The sequence below is a fragment of the Tiliqua scincoides genome, chromosome 8, assembly GCF_035046505.1.
Source record: "Tiliqua scincoides isolate rTilSci1 chromosome 8, rTilSci1.hap2, whole genome shotgun sequence".
Classification (NCBI taxonomy): domain Eukaryota; kingdom Metazoa; phylum Chordata; class Lepidosauria; order Squamata; family Scincidae; genus Tiliqua; species Tiliqua scincoides.
This window is the reverse complement of record NC_089828.1, coordinates 47,932,372-47,951,129: the sequence shown is the minus strand read 5'-3', so window position 1 is coordinate 47,951,129 and position 18,758 is coordinate 47,932,372. Positions and strand designations below refer to the sequence as shown.

Sequence of the window (18,758 nt, the reverse complement as noted above, 5' to 3'; positions counted from 1 at the left end):
TAAAAAGATTTCAAGTGAGACTAGTAGGCTGACTGTTCCAATGTTTGCAGTTGCTGTCCATCTCTCTCTCTCTCTCTCTCTCTCTCTCACACACACACACACACACACACACACACACACACAAACTCATGGCCACCCCATCAGGAAAGGACGATAAATAAGCTCTGATCCCAAATGGGTATGTTCTTGCCGTTTACAAGGTGATCTGAAACAACATGGGGACACAGCAAGGCTCAAGACATTATGAATCATTCACTCCTCCCTTTCAGCAGATGGCTACAAATAACCTGGAATGTGCAAAATTCAATGCTACTCAACCCCTGCCACAGTTTCCCTTCCAGAACATCCCAGTGAGCAAATGTGGGAAACAGCAATCAACTTGCCTGGTCCACTGACTACGATTTTAGAAACAGCTCCTGGTTTTTGAGGCTACTGCCAACTTTCAGGTTTTTGTAACATTTGGAGGAATGCAAATGTCGTGACAACCTGCAAGTAGCTGCCCACAAAACAAGTCTGGCACAATACTTGTCCGCAATGTTCTCAACATTCCTTCTCTTGGGAAGGCTGTAAACTCTGATCTAGACAAGAACTCTACTCTGCTTATTGCTGCTGCTGGCCAAACACTCATGACTTATTCTTTCCTGCAGGATCAAAGCCAGGAGCAGGACATGGGGAGCAGAACAAACCTTCCTAAGTGGAATGGGTGAGTTTTGCCCTAATGGCCCCATTATAACAGGTGACTCCTCCATATACAGGCCACATAGGGACCAGACACTGGAAGAGTGAGGAGCTGGGCTGAGGCAGGCAGGTTGGAAGGGCTAAAGGGACAACGCTCATTCCCTCATTCATTCAGACACTCAGCACCCTGTTGCTGATACCCTGCTTGCTCTAGCTGCCATCCTTGACTTGTCACACTCTTCATGCCTTCCTTTTCTCTACTGGTAAGACCTTCAACACTCACAGAGGCAAAAATGTTTCCCATTCCTGAGCCAGTGCAAACCACCAACTAAGTATGAAGTAGTGGAAGCAACAAGTGGGCAGATTCTGTGGAATTCCCACCTGCAACTCCCAAGGCTTGAATGCTTTTCCAGAGTGAATGGCAAACAGAAATTGATCTTGGGCAGCAGCGCCCAGTACAGGGATGAAGTGAAGGGGAAATCTGCACCAGTTACCCTGCTGTCTGCCATGCAGGGATAACAGGCACAGGTGCCTTGCAAGACAATTTATACTCGCTGCTTACAGAATTTACTCCATCACTGAGCTAATAGAAAAAACACTTTCTTTCCGTTCTGATGATGATTAGCAGATTGTACCCCTCACCTTATGTCAGTAAGCTTCCTAAAGGAGCATACACAGTGGATTCTCCACCACATGCTAAGGGGCAGGGAGAAGGAAAGGAAAGTAGACACACACACACACACCGCACCAAGATGCTCCCTGTTGGCATCCCTGCACTCAGTGCTATCTACAGAGGCACTCTCAATTTAGAACTTTAGGCAACCCATGTCCCCAGTTATGGAGAGGAACCCTCACCTTCATCAGTAATTGACCTAAACACAGGGGCTTCTCGAGCTGAGGGGGCAGATAGGAAGCCATCAGTGCAGGTGGCACAGCTAGCTGGCATGCTGCTGCCCCCTCTCCACCCACATTCAGCGAATGCAGGAAAAGAATGAAGACGGGTTTATCAGGGCCAGCCCATTTATGAGGGTAACTGAGGCAGTGGATTGGCAGGATGCGCCTTCTTTTGTGGAGGAGAGAACAGTGGTGAGCTGCAGTATCAGGACACTCTAGCACAGGGTTCTCCATAGCCCGGCCCATGGGCCAGATCCCGCGCACAGCCAAATTCATCCACCAGGTGAACAGAGTGTTCCGTTCCACTGGGGAGCCTCCTTACTGTGCCACTGGTCTCCCTCAAACTGCATGCTAGCCAGTCACTTCCAGGTTCAGGAGCCCCAGCAGGTTTTGCACCCAGATTTCCAAGCAGTTGTGGCTGGCTGGTGCAGTTTGGGGGAGATCAGTGGCATGGTAAGGAGGCTTTCCAGCAGAACGGAACACTCTGTTCGCATCAGGGAAGCCATTCCTGGAACACAGCACAATATTCTGCTCTTCTCCACACTTCCTCTTCCATTCTGCTCCCATTTCTTTTCAAGGGGAAGCATAATGAGGTGTGTTGCATTTGGTGCACCAGGTGTCAGGAGACCTTCAGCTCCCTTGGGGTTTTAATTTACGCCCGCATGAGGCCTGCTGCCCAACTACTTCTTTTTTTTAATTGTTGCAATCACCTTACTGCCTGAACTTGATGAACTACAGAGTGTGCGTTTCTTATAATCCATGGTGCTAACCCAGTCAAGATTTTTTTAATGATGACTGAGATCTGCATGTTTGTATCTGCAGTGGCCTCTGTAATCTGCCCAGCTGGAGGCTGAACTGCAATAAGCCAACTTCCTGCTCAGCCACTTCAAACTCTTTCCATTATCATTACCAGCAGTTCTACTGCTGATTTTGAGTCCCAACTGCGGATTTGAACTGAGCAATTTTGTTCTCCTGCAGCCAGCTCCTCTCTGCCACCATCTCTATCTCCTCTGCTTCATACTGTGCTGCTTTCCATTTTGTGTTACAACTTTTCTCCTCTACCACATTTTAAGAACATAAAAACAGCCTCAATGGATCAGGCCATAGGCCCATCTAGTCCAGCTTCCTGTATCTCACAGTGGCCCACCAAATGCCCCAGGGAGCACACCTGATAACAAGAGACCTCATCCTGGTGCCCTCCCTTGCATCTGACATAGCCCATTTCTAAAATCAGGAGATTGCGCATACACATCATGGCTTGAACCCCGTAATGGATTTTTCCTCCAGAAACTTGTCCAATCCCCTTTTAAAGGCATCCAGGTCAGATGCTGTCACCACATCCTGTGGCAAGGAGTTCCACAGACCAACCACATGCTGAGTAAAGAAATATTTTCTTTTGTCTGTCCTAACTCTCCCAACACTCAATTTTAGTGGATGTCCCCTGGTTCTGGTGGTATGTGAGAGTGTAAAGAGCATCCCTCTATCCACTTTATCCTTCCCATGCATAATTTTGTATGTCTCAAGCATGTCCCCCCTCAGGCATCTCTTTACTAGGCTGAAGAGGCCCAAACACCGTAGCCTTTCCTCATAAGGAAGGTGCCCCAGCCCAGCAATCATCTTAGTCACTGTCTTTTGCACGTTTTCCATTTCCACTATGTCTTTTTTGAGATGCGGTGATCAGAACTGGACACAATACTCCAGGTGTGGCCTTACCATTGATTTGTACAACGGCATTATAATACTAGCCATTTTGTTCTCAATACCTTTTCTAATGATTATAAGCATAGAATTGGCCTTCTTTACTGCTGCCACACATTAAGTCGACACTTTCATCGACCTGTCCACCACCACCCCAAGATCTCTCTCCTGATCTGTCATAGACAGCTCAGAACCCATTAGCCTATATGTGAAATTTTGATTTTTTGCCCCAATGTGCATGACTTTACACTTACTGACATTGAAACGCAACTGTCATTTTGCTGCCCATTCTGCCAGTTTGGAGAGATCCTTCTGGAGCTCCTCACAATCACTTCTGGTCTTTACCACTCGGAAAAGTTTGGTGTCGTCTGCATACTTAGCCACCTCACTGCTCAACCCTGTCTCCAAGTCATTTATGAAGAGGTTGAAGAGCACCGGTCCCAGGACAGATCCTTGGGGTACACTGCTTTTCACCTCTCTCCATTGTGAAAATTGCCCATTGACACCCACTCTCTGCTTCCTGGCCTTCAACCAGGTCTCAATCCACGAGAGGACCTGTCCTCTAATTCCCTGACTGTGGAGTTTTTTCAGTAGCCTTTGGTGAGGGACCGTGTCAAACGCCTTCTGAAAGTCCAGATATATAATGTCCACGGGTTCTCCAGCATCCACATGCCTGTTGACCTTTTCAAAGAATTCTATAAGGTTCGTGAGGCAAGACTTACCCTTACAGAAGCCATGCTGACTCTCCCTCAGCAAGGCCTGTTCGTCTATGTGTTTTGAGATCCTATCTTTGATGAGGCATTCCACCATCTTACCCGGTATGGATGTTAGGCTGACCGGCCTATAGTTTCCCGGGTCCCCCCTCTTTCCCTTTTTAAAAATAGGCGTGACATTTGCTATCCTCCAATCTTCTGGCACCGTGGCCGTTTTGAGGGACAAGTTGCATATCTTAGTCAAGAGATCTGCAACTTCATTCTTCAATTCCTTAATAACCCTTGGGTGGATGCCATCAGGGCCCGGTGACTTATTGATCTAACTCTGCTAACTGGGTAAGAGGCACTTCTTCAAGTGGGTGCTCCTCTTTTATTTAGCAGGGGGAGAGTAACTGGCCCACCTCACCCCAGCACTGTCTGTTCTAGTGGCTGCCTGCTGGTGTTGTTTTGCATCTTTTTAGATTGTGAGCCCTTTTGGGACAGGGAGCCATTAGATATTTGATTTTCTCTGTAAACCGCTTTGTGAACTTTGTTGAAAAGCAGTATATAAATACTGTTGTTGTTGTTGTTGTTGTTGATCTTTAATTTATCAATGAGGTCTGAAACATCTTCTCTTTTAACCTCTATCTGACTTAACTCCTCGGTCAGGAGGGGCCGTTCGGGCAGCGGTATCTGCCCGAGGTCTTCTGCCGTGAAGACAGATGCAAAGAACTCATTTAATTTCTCTGCCATCTCTAAGTCTCCTTTTATCTCCCCTTTCCCTCCCTCACCATCCAGAGGGCCAACCGCTTCTCTGGCGGGTTTCCTGCTTCTAACATATTTGTTAGCTCATCTTTGATGAGGCATTCCACCATCTTACCCGGTATCGATGTTAGGCTGACTAGCCTATAGTTTCCCGGGTCCCCCCTTTCCCTTTTTAAAGATCGGCGTGACATTTGCTATCCTCCAATCTTCTGGTACTGCGGCCGTTTTGAGGGACAAGTTGCATATTTTAGTAAAGAGATCAGCAACTTCATTCTTCAATTCCTTAATAACTCTAGGGTGGATGCCATCAGGGCCCAGTGACTTATTGATCTTTAATTTATCAATGAGGTCTGAAACATCTTCTCTTTTAACCTCAATCTGACTTAATTCCTTGGTCAGGAGGGGCCGTTCGGGCAGCAGTATCTGCCTGACGTCTTCTGCCATGAAGACAGAAAGAACTCATTCAATTTCTCTGCCATCTCAAAGTCTCCTTTTATTTCCTCTTTCCCTCCCTCACCATCCAGAGGGCCAACCACTTCTCTGGCGGGTTTCCTGCTTCTAACATATTTGAAGAAGCTTTTATTATTCCCCTTAATGCTGCTGGTCATGTGTTCCTCATAGTCTCTCTTGGTCTCCTGTATCACCTTCTTACATTTCTTTTGCCACAGTTTATGTTCCTTTTTATTCTCCTCATTAGGGCAAGACTTCCTTTTATGGAAGGAAGCTTCCTTGCCTTTTATGGCCTTTCTAACTTGGCTGGTTAGCCATGCGGGCACCCTCCTGGACTTAGTCAAGTTCTTCTTCCTTTGCAGTATACACTTCCGCTGGGCCTTTTACTGTTGATTTGAGCAACCTCCATGCTCTCTGTAGAGACTGGACTCTTTTTACCTTCCCTTTCAACCTCCTTCTAACCAGCCTCCTCATTTGAGGGAAGTCCGCTCATCAGAAGTCAAGGTTTTTTGTGAGAGATTTGCCCTGTATTCTTCCCCCAACGTGCATGTCGAAACGGATCACAGCATGATCACTGTTCCCCAATGGCTCAGTAACACTGACATCTCTAACCAAGTTCTGAGTACCGCACAATATTAAATCCAGAGTCACCTGTCCTCTGGTGGGCTCCATGACTAGCTGCTCTAAGGCACAGTCATTTAGCATGTCAAGGAATCCTGTCTCCTTTTTGTGACCAGAACACAAATTGACCCAGTCTATATGAGGATAATTGAAGTCCCCCATGATTACAACCCTGTCCCTCCTTGTCACCTCCCTGATCTGTTTCCTCATTTCAAGGTCCCCTTCCGGTCTCTGGTCTGGAGGACGATAGCACGTCCCCAGTATTGCATCACTCCTCAGGCCTGGTAATTTAACCCATAGAGATTCTATGGAGTCGGACCCACCTTCAATCTCTACTTTGCTGGATTCTATCCCTTCCTTAACATAAATGGCCACCCCACCTCCAACCTGCCCCTCCCTGTCTCTCCTGTAGAGTTTATAGCCTGGGATTGTGGTATCCCACTGATTCTCTGCATTCCACCAGGTTTCCGTTATGCCCACTATGTCAATGTTTTCCCTTGTCACCAGACATTCCAGTTCTCCCATCTTTGCTCCAAGACTTCGGGCATTTGCATAAAAGCATTTGTACATGGAATGCCCCAGGATGGGCTGCTTATTAGCTCCTTTATCCCTGAATCCTCTCATTGTGCCAAACCATCTATCACATCCCATCACGCTACCATTCCCAATTTCTTCTCCTACTCTGCCTTTACCTTGTTGTTCTCTAACCTCCCCATCCTCGTTCCATAGGGATGAGGAGTCCCGAACCGGATGCCCCTCGGCTCCTGTCGGCTTTCCCCCAGGGATCAATTTAAAACCTGCTCTGCCACCTTTTTAATGTTATGCACCAGCAGTCTGGTTCCAGTCTGGTTCAAGTGAAGCCCGTCCCTCTTGTACAGGCCCCGCTTATCCCAAAACGTTCCCCAGTGCCTAACGAATCTAAACCCCTCTTCCCTACACCACTGTCTCATCCACGCATTGAGACCCCTGATCTCCACCTGCCTAGCTGGCCCTGCACGTGGAACAGGTAGCACTTCAGTGAACACTACCTTTGAGGTCCTGGCTTTCAGCTTCCTACCTAATAGCCTAAATTTGGCCTCCAGGATCTCCAGGATTTTGCTTAACATCCAACCAGAGGACAATGTCCAAGGAATTCAAAAGCTCTCTTGCTACTTTATGACAATTTATCCAGTCAGGACAGCATCCTTACTCTACTTGGTACATAGTTTGGCCAAACTATATAGCATATTACATTAATATGTAATCAGAGGCCTGAGTTTACTTGTGAGTTTACTTGTGAGTAGCAACTAAAGAGATTTAGATCAAAACTACAGCATGGAGGTAGAGGGCATAGCCCTTTATTCCATCACTGCTTTCCTGCCTGAGACACACATAGACACAGACACAGACACAGGCACCCTCCTGTAGCTATTTAACCCAAAAAGCAATTTTGTAGCAAATGGCACTTTGGGATTAAGCAGTCAGGGGGAGGAAGGCTGAGGCAGGAAATGGCACAGGAATAAAGGAATAAGTGCCCCTTACTTCCATGCTATTGTTCCAATCTAAATCATAGCTCCTTGCAAGTAAACTCAAGCCTCTAATTACACAATGACACATTTAACATCATGTGTAGCCCGGCTCTCAGTCTGCATACACCTCTTGTACTTCAACTTCAACATCACACACACAAACCCCTCCCTCCCTCACCACCTCTGTAGTTTTATTTATTTAAATTATTTATTTAAATCCATCCCAAAGAAGAGTTCTGAATAATTCTCATTACTAGGTCATTACTTTACAAAATTTTAGATGGTCTTGATTACTCTACAGTGGTTTGGGGATTTTTCTTTCCTAACAGACCAACTTGGTTATCTATGATTTCTATATTCAGCAGCCAAGATCCACTTCTACATCAGTCATACCTTTTTTCCCCTAAACATTCTATTTTTAAGGCATTCTCTACTCGCAATACTGTGCATGTGTTAACTATGGTAAGCCCGAGTCTAGTATTCATCCGAATCATGTATTTGTCCCAAGCTTCTCTGCATCCACTTCCCTTCCCTTACCCAGTTGCCTCCCCAGTGTTGCATCTCATTTACATTGTGAGTCTTAGGGGTAGGGATCTGACTTTTCATTCTATGTAAAGCAGCAGGTATATGGATGGAATAATTCCAATACTAACATGCCAGTGGCATAAGGAGCTTCTGGCACTTATCCAGCCTGCACTCGCATACAAAGAGAGAGGCATTGAACAGACAGCACCCACAAGCATACCATCTGCTTGCATTCTGGCAAGAGCCCTGGCAGGGATGATCCCCACAACACCTATCGATCAATCATGCCTACCAGCACCATTGCAGAAATGAGCCGTTCTGCCAATTGGGAAGCGCTGTGGGGCAAAGATCTGGGGTAGATCTGGCCTGGGTTCCAGTCAGAGCTGGAGGCTCTGCTTCCAGCCTGTCATAGCAAGTCCCTCTTGAAGTCAAGCCCATGGAATGAACGGAATGTGGCCTTGCGCATGGAGAGCTTGTGGGGGGAGGAGAAGGGAGAGAGAGTTGACTTTAATCCTACTTTCCACATGGGGAGGGAGTGGCAATGCCAGCAAGCTGACAGGCTAGCCCAAATTCCTCCCTTGCACCGGACTAAATGTGGAAGAGGGAAGCAGGCTAGGAGGGGTACCCCACAATGCAAGCTCTTAGAGGGGAGCAGAAAGGACCCTGCCAAAAAACATCAGAAGGGAGTTGTGAGCATTTCCAAGACTGCTAGTGCCAGCAACAGGCTGCCCACAGGAAGGACACCACTACAAGCTTTTGCCATATTCCACTCTGTGGGGGAAGGATCGTAGAGAAGGGTGAAAGATGATTCACAAATGCAGGTGTCGATTCTGTCCCTGCCCTCTCTCTACAGCTCTGTCTGTGTGCCAACGAGGCAGGTGGCAAGTGGAAAAGCAGCCTGCCCTGCCACACACAGAGCATTGCGAGACAAGGAAATAAGTGTATGCAAGAATCAGTCACTTGAGATGGCTGAGCCCCAACACTCTTTATCTCACTCAGTCTCAGCACCAGGATCACCTGCTAAAGGAGCACCACTTCCCAAGCCAAGCAGAAACTAGGGACCAAGATGATTACAGCCCAATGTCAGAGATCAAGACACACACCCCCACCACAGAATCAGGAGGACATTCTGGCTGGGTCATTCTCTCATAACCTCTATAAAATGAACATCATTACAGGGACCCCATATCACAAAGCTGAGATGCAGATACCATATTTGAAATCCCTGGGCACAAGGCTCTGCAAAGATGGAAAATTCACCATTCGAAGGCCAGGGTCAACAAATTATTATTAACAGTATTTATATACCACTTTTCAACAAAAGTTCACAAAGCGGTTTACAGAGAAAATTTGGGTTGGGCTTGCTGGTCAATCATACATTTGTGGCTGCCACCCACATGATCAGGATCGCGTCCTTCCCCCAAGGAGCAGGATTTTGCCCAGTGCCTCCAAAAATAATCTTCTGTTCCTCTCCACAGTCCCTAGTCCTGAGTTGGGGAAAGGAAATTGTTCCTCACCCTCATCTCTAGCTTGGAGTTAGAAAATGAAGCCAAAAAGTGACTTTCGGGTCATAACCCCTCACACTTTGTCATAACCTTAGAGCAGGTGAAGTTGCAGGGAAGAGCAGAACCGCTATAGGGACAGTCTCTGCCCCTCTCAGTCAGACCCCCAGCTAGGAAGAAAGCTGTGGGTCCTCACAGTTGCCATTGCAAGCAAAAATGTAAAGCTCTGTTTTTAGAAGCCTGAATTACTTGAATTCTTAAAATCTAAAAATTTAAATTCTTAAAACACATAGACGAACAAGCCTTGCTGAGGAAGAATTGGCACGGCTTCTGTAAGGGTAAGTCTTGCCTCATGAACCTTTTACAATTCTCTGAAAAGGTCAACAGGCATGTGGATGCGAGAGAAACTGTGGACATTATATATCTGGTCTTTCAGAAGGTGTCTGACACATTCCCTCACCAAAGGCTGCTGAGAAAACTCCAGTCAGGGAATTAGAGGGCAGGTTCTCTCCTGGATTAGGAACTGGCTGTGGTCCAGGAAGCAGAGAGTGGGTGTCAATGGGCAATTTTCACAATGGAGAGAGGTGGAAAGTGGAGTGCCCCAAGGATCTGTCCTGGGACCTGTACTTTTCAACCTGTTCATAAATGACCTGGAGGCAGGGCTAAGCAGCAAGGTGGTCAAGTTTGCAGATGACACCAAACTTTTCCGAGTGGTGAAGACCAGAAGAGACTGCGAAGAGCTCCAGAAGGATCTCTCCAAACTGGGAGACTGGGCAGCAAAATGGCAGATGAGCTTCAATGTAAGTAAGTGTAAAGTCATGCACATTGGGGCAAAGAATCAAAACTTTATATATTGGCTAATGGGTTCTGAGCTGTCTGAGACAGATCAGGAGAGAGATCTTGAGGTCCTTGTGAACAGGTTGATGAAAGTGTCGACCCAGTGTGCGGCGGCAGTGAAGATGGCTAATTTCATGCTTGGGATCATTAGGAAAGGCATTAAGAATAAGACAGCTAATAATGTAATGCCGTTGTACAAATCGATGGTAAGGTAATGCCATTGTACAAATCGATTTGAAGTACCGTGTCCAGTTCTGGTCGCCACATCTCAAAAAGGATATAGTGGAAATGGAAAAGGTGCAAAAGAGAGCAACCAAAATGATTACTGGGCTGGGACACCTTCCCTATGAGGAAAGGCTACAGTGTTTGGGCCTCTTCAGTCTCAAAAAGAGGCACCTGAGGGGGGACATGATTGAGACATACAAAATCATGCAGGGGATGGACACAATGTATAGAGAGACACTCTTTTCCCTCACACGTAACACCAGAACCAGGGGACATCCATGAAAGTTGAGTGTTGGGACAATTAGTACAGACAGAAGAAAATATTTCTTTACTCAGTGTGTAATTAGTTTGTGGAACTCTTTGCCACAGGAAGTAGTGATGGCATCTTGCCTGAATGCCTTTGAGAAGGGATTGGGCACATTTGTGGAGGAAAAGTTCATTATGCATTACAAGTCATAGTAGGTATGTGCAAGCTCTTGGTTTTAGAGGCAGGCTGCCTCTGATTGACAGATCCAGGGGAGGGCACCAGGACGCAGATTGTGTCTGTTGTCTTGTGTGCTCCTTGGGGCATTTGGTGGGCCACTGTGAGATACAGGAAGCTAGACTAGATGGGCCTTTGGCCTGATCCAGCACGGCTCTTCTTATGTTCTTAATTACTGACATCAACAGCAGCTCCTAATTGTGAACCTTCATTTTTTTGAAGTAGATGATTCTCACCATTCAGACTAAGCATGCTAGGTTTTAATCGGTTCTTCCTACAAATGAACTTGGCTCCCCTTCTGGAATTCAACCCCATGGTAGGAACTCCCAGCAAACAATCCTTCCCACAGATGTGGGGCCAAACCCCACCCAACAGGACATTCTCAGAAAGCACATTCCCTCTCATCCACTGAGTGCCCTTGTCACAAGTCGCATGAGTAGAACTCTCTCTCACACACACATATCACATTCTTATCCCACAAGCACCAGCCAGAGCAGTAGAGAGAAGGCCAGGCCAGACTGTGCCCACACTCAAAAGAATAGGTCCAAAATTTCAGGGAAGTAAGTTCATCAAGCATCTCTCTATCCGACCACTCTCTTGCCCTCCATAAGCCTTCCACTCCATTTCCCTTTTCAAATCCAGGGATGAGGAGGAGAAGGAATAATGGTGGAGAAAGGTTGGCAAACAAAGGTGGATGTCCCTCACCAATCTGCCACCTAAGGCAACTGCTTCACTTGGCCTTACAAATGGACCAGATCCGGAAAAGGACTCTGCCTGAAGACCCCAGCAGGCCCCTTGAGTCACATGTCAAGCACTTTGCACAACAGCTCCAGGGATTTTCCTAAACCCAAGTAATCTAGTTCCTCTTTTTTTTTTTTTGTTTTCCACAATGTTTTCCACAACTCCTTGCCACAGGATGTGGTGACTGCATCTGGCCTGGATGCCTTTAAAAGGGGATTGGACAAGTTTCTGGAGGAAAAATCCATTACGGGGTACAAGCCATGATGTGTATGCGCAACCTCCTGATTTTAGAAATGGGCTATGTCAGAATGCCAGATGCAAGGGAGGGCACCAGGATGCAGGTCTCTTGTTATCAGGTGTGCTCCCTGGGGCATTTGGTGGGCCGCTGTGAGATACAGGAAGCTGGACTAGATGGGCCTATGGCCTGATCCAGTGCAGCTGTTCTTATGTTGGTGTTTTCTATTTTTCAACAGTTATATTTTTGTATTTGGCAATCAGCAAAAAGGGATACATCTAGGTACTTTCAGGTGCTGTAGCTTCACCTCTAACACAGGACATGTTTGTAATAATTGTCTGAATAAACACTAATGAATGCCCTTTTTCCTTCCCAAATATACCATATTGTACCATTTATGTGCTAACTTCTAAGTCATGAGCATCACATTTCATACATTTCAATTTCCCAAAAATGTTCTGAGGGGTGGGGAAAGGAGAAGGAAAAGCCGGTGCTTTCCCCATGGCTTCAGAGTTCCCAGAAATTTTATATTTCTGGATCCACCCACATAAATATGGTGCAGCTCAGGACATAAGGGGGAGAGGGAAGAGAGAGTCAATCATCTTCTAATCTGTCTTGCATTTCCTGGTCCAGATTATTGAGCCATGAGATACAGTGGAAAGACTGTCAGAGAGACAGAGTGTCCCGAGTTCAAATTCCCACTCAGCTCACTGGGCCAGTCCCTTTCAATTAGCCTAGCCTACCTTACAGGGTTGTCAAGGGGATAACACAGGATAACGAACTCTTCCCTCATCCACAGGCGGCCTCAAACTCCCTGAGAGAGCAACAAATAAGGAAGCAGGTTAGTCCGTTTTTGAGTCAAGTTCAAAGGAGAAGCCCTCCTTAAGCCTGGTGAACAGACAGCAGCCTGCCCTTGCCCTCAGGCCATTTTTTTGCTCTCTTGAGACGAGCATCAGGCCAATTGGGATGTAACTGTTTAATTAATTAAACATTAATCATTATGTTTAATCTGCTAAACAGGAATGGGGAGTGAAGAGACACTGAGACCTGCAAAGCTCCATTCAAATCCAGCCTTGGAACAGAGCCGCTTCCTTTCTTTTGGAAGAAATTACAGTGGATTAAAAGGTCATCCTCGCTCTTGTACAGACTTCCAGACCTTTCCAACTTCTCACTCGACTTCCAGCAATTCTTCTTTGTACAAGACTGGGTGACAGGTGGAGGAAGGAATGGAAAAATGAATCGACCCTCAGACCAAGACAGTGTCAGTCTCCAAACCTGTCCATTACTCTCTTTCCCAATTTGCAGGTGAGGGAAGAAAAGAACTATTTGCTTCTCAGGGCTGCCAGAAAAGAACCAGGAGCTAGAAGTGCTGGCCAAGTCCCACAGGTATGCTGCCGCTGGATAAAGCACACGCAACCAATAAGCCAGAAACAACCAGGGAGGCAGCAGGTGGCAGAACCATAAAGCACACAGCCCAGGTTACAGAAGGCAACAAAGCTGTTTAGCCGCAAGCCAAGAATCCACTCCCTCCTGGGCTTGGAAAAGCCACAGGGCAGGACTGGGAGTGGCTTCCCCTTTCAGCAAGGAGGACACAGCAAAAGGCAGTGGGAGGGAGGGAGCAATCTGAGAAGCAGTATGCTCACATTTACCTGTGAGCCTCAAATAAGACTTGCCAGTTCCAGTGCTGCAGAGCTTGGCTACTAAGCAGTCAAAGCTGTCTGTTTAAGCAACCAAAGCCAATAAACGAAGTGATGATTAAGCCATTTTAATTATGGTAAACCCACTCTTATTTCATTACACAAAGCTGGCGGGGAATAAAGCCTTGGAATGTGCATGAAGGCATAATTTCGGTGGCAACAAGTCTAGCCACTGTAACCCTTTTCCCTGCTTGGAAAATAGCTTGCTCCTGCCAAACTCAGAGTGTTCCATGGGCTGCCAGGGTAGAGCTCCCCAAAGATCTGGAAGGAATGTGGAAACTGGTTGAGCTTTGAAGGCTGCTTCTCAACTGTAGGGCCCAGGTTGGTCTATAGTAGTTTTTTTTTCAATGCTGTTCCCAGGACATACCACTTGCCATCATGTTGTCCTCACAGGTACCACTGGAAGTAATTGGCAATGACATCCCCAGTTCAGGGTTCGGAGACCACAACAGGAACTTCCATGGTCAGTAAGAGGCTCAGGGTAGGCTGGAGAGTTTTCTCTTGCGCTTGAAAATGGCATGCTAGAGCTCTACCTGCCAGCACTAGCTTCATATCGCCATTGGAAGCTCCTGTCGCAATCTCACTGCCGGGCAGTGGTTGCTACACATACCACCCAACACCACCCAGTGTACCTCTCGTGGTACATGTACTACCAGTTGAGAACTACTGGTCTGTCTGTCTGTCTTTCTGAATTACAACCTGCCTCCTTCTTAAAAACTTTCTTAAACACAGCTGCTACCTAAAGGAAAAGAGGGAGGAGAACAGTGACATCACAGGTGGAAGGCAGTTCCATAGGGAGAGGGGCCACCACTGAGAATGTTTTCTGATGCACCCCCCCCCAACTGAACTCCAACCATTGAGAGATGTGCAAAAGGGCCACATCCAGAAGATTTCAGGACGCAAGTAGATTAAAACACAGGGTGGGGGGGAAGGGTCTTTCAGGGATCATAGTCCCAACCTTAAAGGTCATAACCAGCATCTTGAATTGCGTCTGAAAGCAAGCTGAACAACTGAAGCAGACAAAAATAACAATGTCTTGACACAATTGTGGTATCTCACCCCCCTCCCATTAACATTCTCACTGCTGCATTTTACTGAGACATGAGCTCAAGATGGACATCCAAGATGCACCTCATGTCTTCCAGGCTGATTCATAAACGAAAGAAACTAGGAAGGCAAATGGCAATGAGCTCAAAGGCTTCAATCTGAAAAAAACAAGACATCACCCCTCCTGTCCACCTCACCCTTAAATTGCAACTTGATGACTGGGTGTGCGGGGGGGGGGGATGAGAAAGAAAGACTGACGTGATTTGCGGGGAGAAAAACGGAGGTTAGCGACTCTCTTGATTTCAGCCACTTTTAGTTACAGCATTTCTTAACATGTATAAAACTTTCTGATCACTTTTATTATTGTTGTTTTTATTGAGTTTTTAAAATGTTGTAAGCCATCCTGGGCACTCTGATGTTGGAGGAGGAATGCAAGACAGAAATATTGTCAAATAAATAAAATCTTGATGTTATCCTTACAACAAAGCTGTAAGGGAAGGGAGCATCATTATCTCCATGTTGTGGCTGAGAGGGAGCGGCATCTAGCGAGTTAATGGCAGAGGTGAGATTTCAACTGGGAAAGCTCTGCCTGTGCACTCCTATGCTATGACAGCTCTTGACTCTACACTTTTCCAAACTAAAACAGGCCAGAAAAAAATCTTCCCAAAAACACATACACATTTCTGCAACCATTGTGGAAAGGACCCACCTGCCACCTCCCACACTGGTCATCATCTGGGGACTCAGACTTTTATCTGAGATCATCTTTTCTATTTCCTTCTTGCCATCTGCTTCCCACTTCTGCTAAGCATGACTAAGGTTCATCCTTCCCCATAAATAACAGGAAACACGAACCCAAAGGTTTGGCCTGAAAAGTTGTTTCACAGCTATTGCCAGCTGCCACTAGAAAAGCCCACCTTTAAACAAGAACAGACACATTCTCCATGACCGATTTCAGGGCTTCTCAACTTTTCCAGTCCAAGTTTGCAGCTCAGGCTTTAGGCGAAGTCAGAGCCCCGTCGGGAGGCCCATGGGAGACACCTTGCTTGTGCAATTCCTCCCACGACTGCAGGGATTTCCCCACTGAAACATGAACTTAAGCACCCAAATGAAGACAGCCAAATGGCAGGCGGCGTAAGAGCACATTCCTGCCCACCCCTCTCGCAGCCCCCCCCCCCCCGCAAAGCAGACATCCAGTTTGCCCTTGTCCAACAGTGGATTTGCTGGGCCCCGTTAACTTTTAATCAAGGCCAAACACACTTCATGGACTCGGTCTGCCAACAACTGTGGTGGAATGACACAAATTGCAAGACACAGACAGGGCTTGCAAACACACACAGGTCCCTTATGGGACCTCCCAGTTCCCTTCATCACTTCTTCCTGTGCAATTCTCCCAAGGGAATTTGACTTCTGCAGAAAAAAAAAACTGGCTAGCCTGAAACACACACACACACACACACACACACACACACACACACACACACCCCTTACCTTCACCTTGGTAAATGAGGTAAGGCCAGAGCTGTGCGAATGATACACTGTTTTTTTCCACTTTGCTCTAACAAGGCCTGCACAGTGTCTCTGCCCCACACCGTCACACCTTGGCACTCCCTCTGGCTTCTACCCTGCTTACCTCCTACCACAAGGCCTGCACTTTTGTTCAGTGTCTCCCACAGCCCAACAGTCAATGCTCAGGCACCAGATACTGGAGAGGGTGCAGGGCAGGGAGCTGAAGGGCCACATTGCTTCTCTCTAACTTAATTTCCAAACCTATGAAGACAACTCCAGCAGTCTGAATCCACAATAGACACACTGCAGAACAGTCTCCTTCATGCCACAAAGCTGTTGGGATTCTCTTCAATTTTCCCCTCTAAGTTTTGGGAAGCAGGCACAGTAGTGGCTAAGAGCTCAAATCTGCAGTCACCCCCAGTTTGAATCTAGCCTCTGCCATGAACTTATTAGATAACTTTTTAAGCAAGTCACTCTCTCTCAGCCCCAGCTGCCCATCTGCAATACCATTTTGTATGATAATGGGTTGTATCAAGACAATACAGATGAAAGGCTTTGTGTACTCAGAAAACACTATGATGATGTCAAGCATTTAGTCATTTTAACCTATTTTTGCCCAGCCCACAGGTATACACATTGGATCCCTGTTGCGTATATGCAACGTTGGGCAGAAATGGCTTAAGGGACACATCCAACACAATTCCAAACAGACCTGCAGGGAGAAGCCAGAGGGGTTAATCCAGTTGTGGTAAACACAGTATTGTAGCACCTTAAATCATTTCTGCCCAATGTAGCAAATACGCAACAAGGACCAAATGCGTACACCTGTGGGCTGTGCAAAAATGAGTTACCAAGACTACCACATTCATTTCAGCAAAAACTTTCAGAGCCCAGTGACCAATTCTACAGCACAATGCTATGCAAGTATACTCAGAAGTCAGACCCACTGAGTTCAATGGAACTCATTCTGGTGTGTAGGATAGCAGCCCTAGTCCAGTTCAGGGACACAAGAGCACCACAGCTAGAGAGTACTTTCTGCCTCTGGGTGAAGAGAATTCCCAAACCCACTTATTAGACAGCCTCGTTACCCAGACTTTCTCTGGGCTTCCAGAGAGGCAGCGTCTCCTCCTCAACTAGGCTGTCTGAACGCCTTACAGGGGGCACATCAGCCACAGGGATGTGGCTGTATCAAAAAGCGCTGCCACTGTTCGAGATGCCCAAGTGCTCTGCATGTGGGTTGTGGGTACTTGGCACTTCACATGGCAGCGGCACTTTTCAAAGGACTCCAGGGAGGAGGCTCTGCCTCACCTGCCACCGCACTTCCCTGGTCGGCCACCCCCACATTACCCTGCTTCAGAGGGAGGCTCTGCATTGATTCCAGACCACAAGTTCAAAACAGTCACAGAAAACTGGCTGGCTGGATTCTGCCCTGCAGATAGAAAACTAGCACCTCAAGGGAAGCACTTCCCTGCAGGTAGAAAGCTAGTGCCTCAAGGAAAGCGCTTCTCTGCAGGCAGAAAGCTAGCCAAGGAAACAGCTTCCACGAGGCGAGAAAAAAAAGCCGTCCTCTTTGAGGGGACTGAGACCAGCCACGTATACAGCCACCTCTCTCAAGCAGCCGGGCCAGCCCTAGCCGGCGCGCAGCTCCTGCCTCGCCTCCCCTGGGCGGGAAAGCGAAGGCGCCGCTTCAGCCCCTCCCACCCACGCGCGCCCGCCCACTCCGAGCAGAGCGCTCTGCCCATGCTCAGAGGAACGCTCGGCCGGCCCGTGGGGGAGCGCGCGCCGAGGCCTGAGGCGGGCCAGGGCTCCCTACCTTCAGAGGGGGGAGGGATGGCGCCCGTCGACCTCTTCGTGCCGCTCCTCCTTAGCCCTCCTCCGCTCGCCCCGCGCCGTCGGCGAGAGTCGCCCTCAATCAGCCCGAGCGCTGGCTCAGGCTCCAGTCACGGCGCGGGCGGAGCGAGGCAGGGCAGGGGCGAGTGCGCATGCGCGGCCGGCTGTGGTCGCGGGGACACTCGCTCCCTCGCACGCCGCCTGGCACGGCTCGCGCCCCCGCCCCCCCTTGTGATCAGGGACCGCGGAGTTTCCCCTCCACGCCCCGTGGTAGCGGCCCAAGCAACAAATAAAGCTCTACAGGGGAGGAACAGTCCATTTTGGGGGGGTGGAGGGTGAAGTTGTCCTGAGGGACAACGGAGCTTCCCAACAGCACCACCCCATGGTCGCCTCCCAAGGAGCAAATAACATTCTATGGGGAGGAACAGACCATTGTGGGGGTGGGGGTGGTTTGTCCTCTATGAGGGGAAACCAACCACCACAAACATAGTTCACATAATGTTCCCATCCTACACATGACTGGAAGTAAGGCTGTGGGGAACTTTCCATTTCATTCTATGGATCAGTGGTTATCAAACTTTTTAGCGCCGGGACCCACTGTATAGAATGACAATCTGTCGGGACCCACCAGAAGTGATGTCATTTGGAAGTGATGTGGCCAGTGATGTCATGGCTGGTGATGATGTCATCTGGAAGTGATGTCATGACCAGTGATGAAGTGATGTCATTTTGACATGATGTCATGCCTGGTGATGATGTAATCTGGAAGTGATGGCGTGGCCAGTGATAAGGTGATGTCATCTGGAAGTGATGTCACAACCAG

General features: G+C 47.7%; 1 protein-coding gene across 3 annotated transcripts in view; it reads right to left on the bottom strand.

The window, feature by feature from the left end:
- Positions 1–18,061, bottom strand: part of MYO1C (myosin IC) — a 61,629-nt gene extending 43,568 nt beyond the window's left edge. Inside the window, exon 1 of one of the 3 annotated variants that reach the window (XM_066635122.1) lies at positions 17,919–18,061. Coding sequence is in view for 1 of the 3 variants with exons in the window: in XM_066635121.1 (XP_066491218.1) it covers positions 8,124–8,132 (9 nt within the window). In the remaining 2 variants the exon portion in view is untranslated. Of the gene's footprint in view, positions 1–8,123; positions 8,236–15,513; positions 15,535–17,918 lie in introns of those variants that run through there. The other 2 variants (XM_066635123.1, XM_066635121.1) reach the window with 2 other exon arrangements.
- Positions 18,062–18,758: the final 697 nt, after the last annotated feature.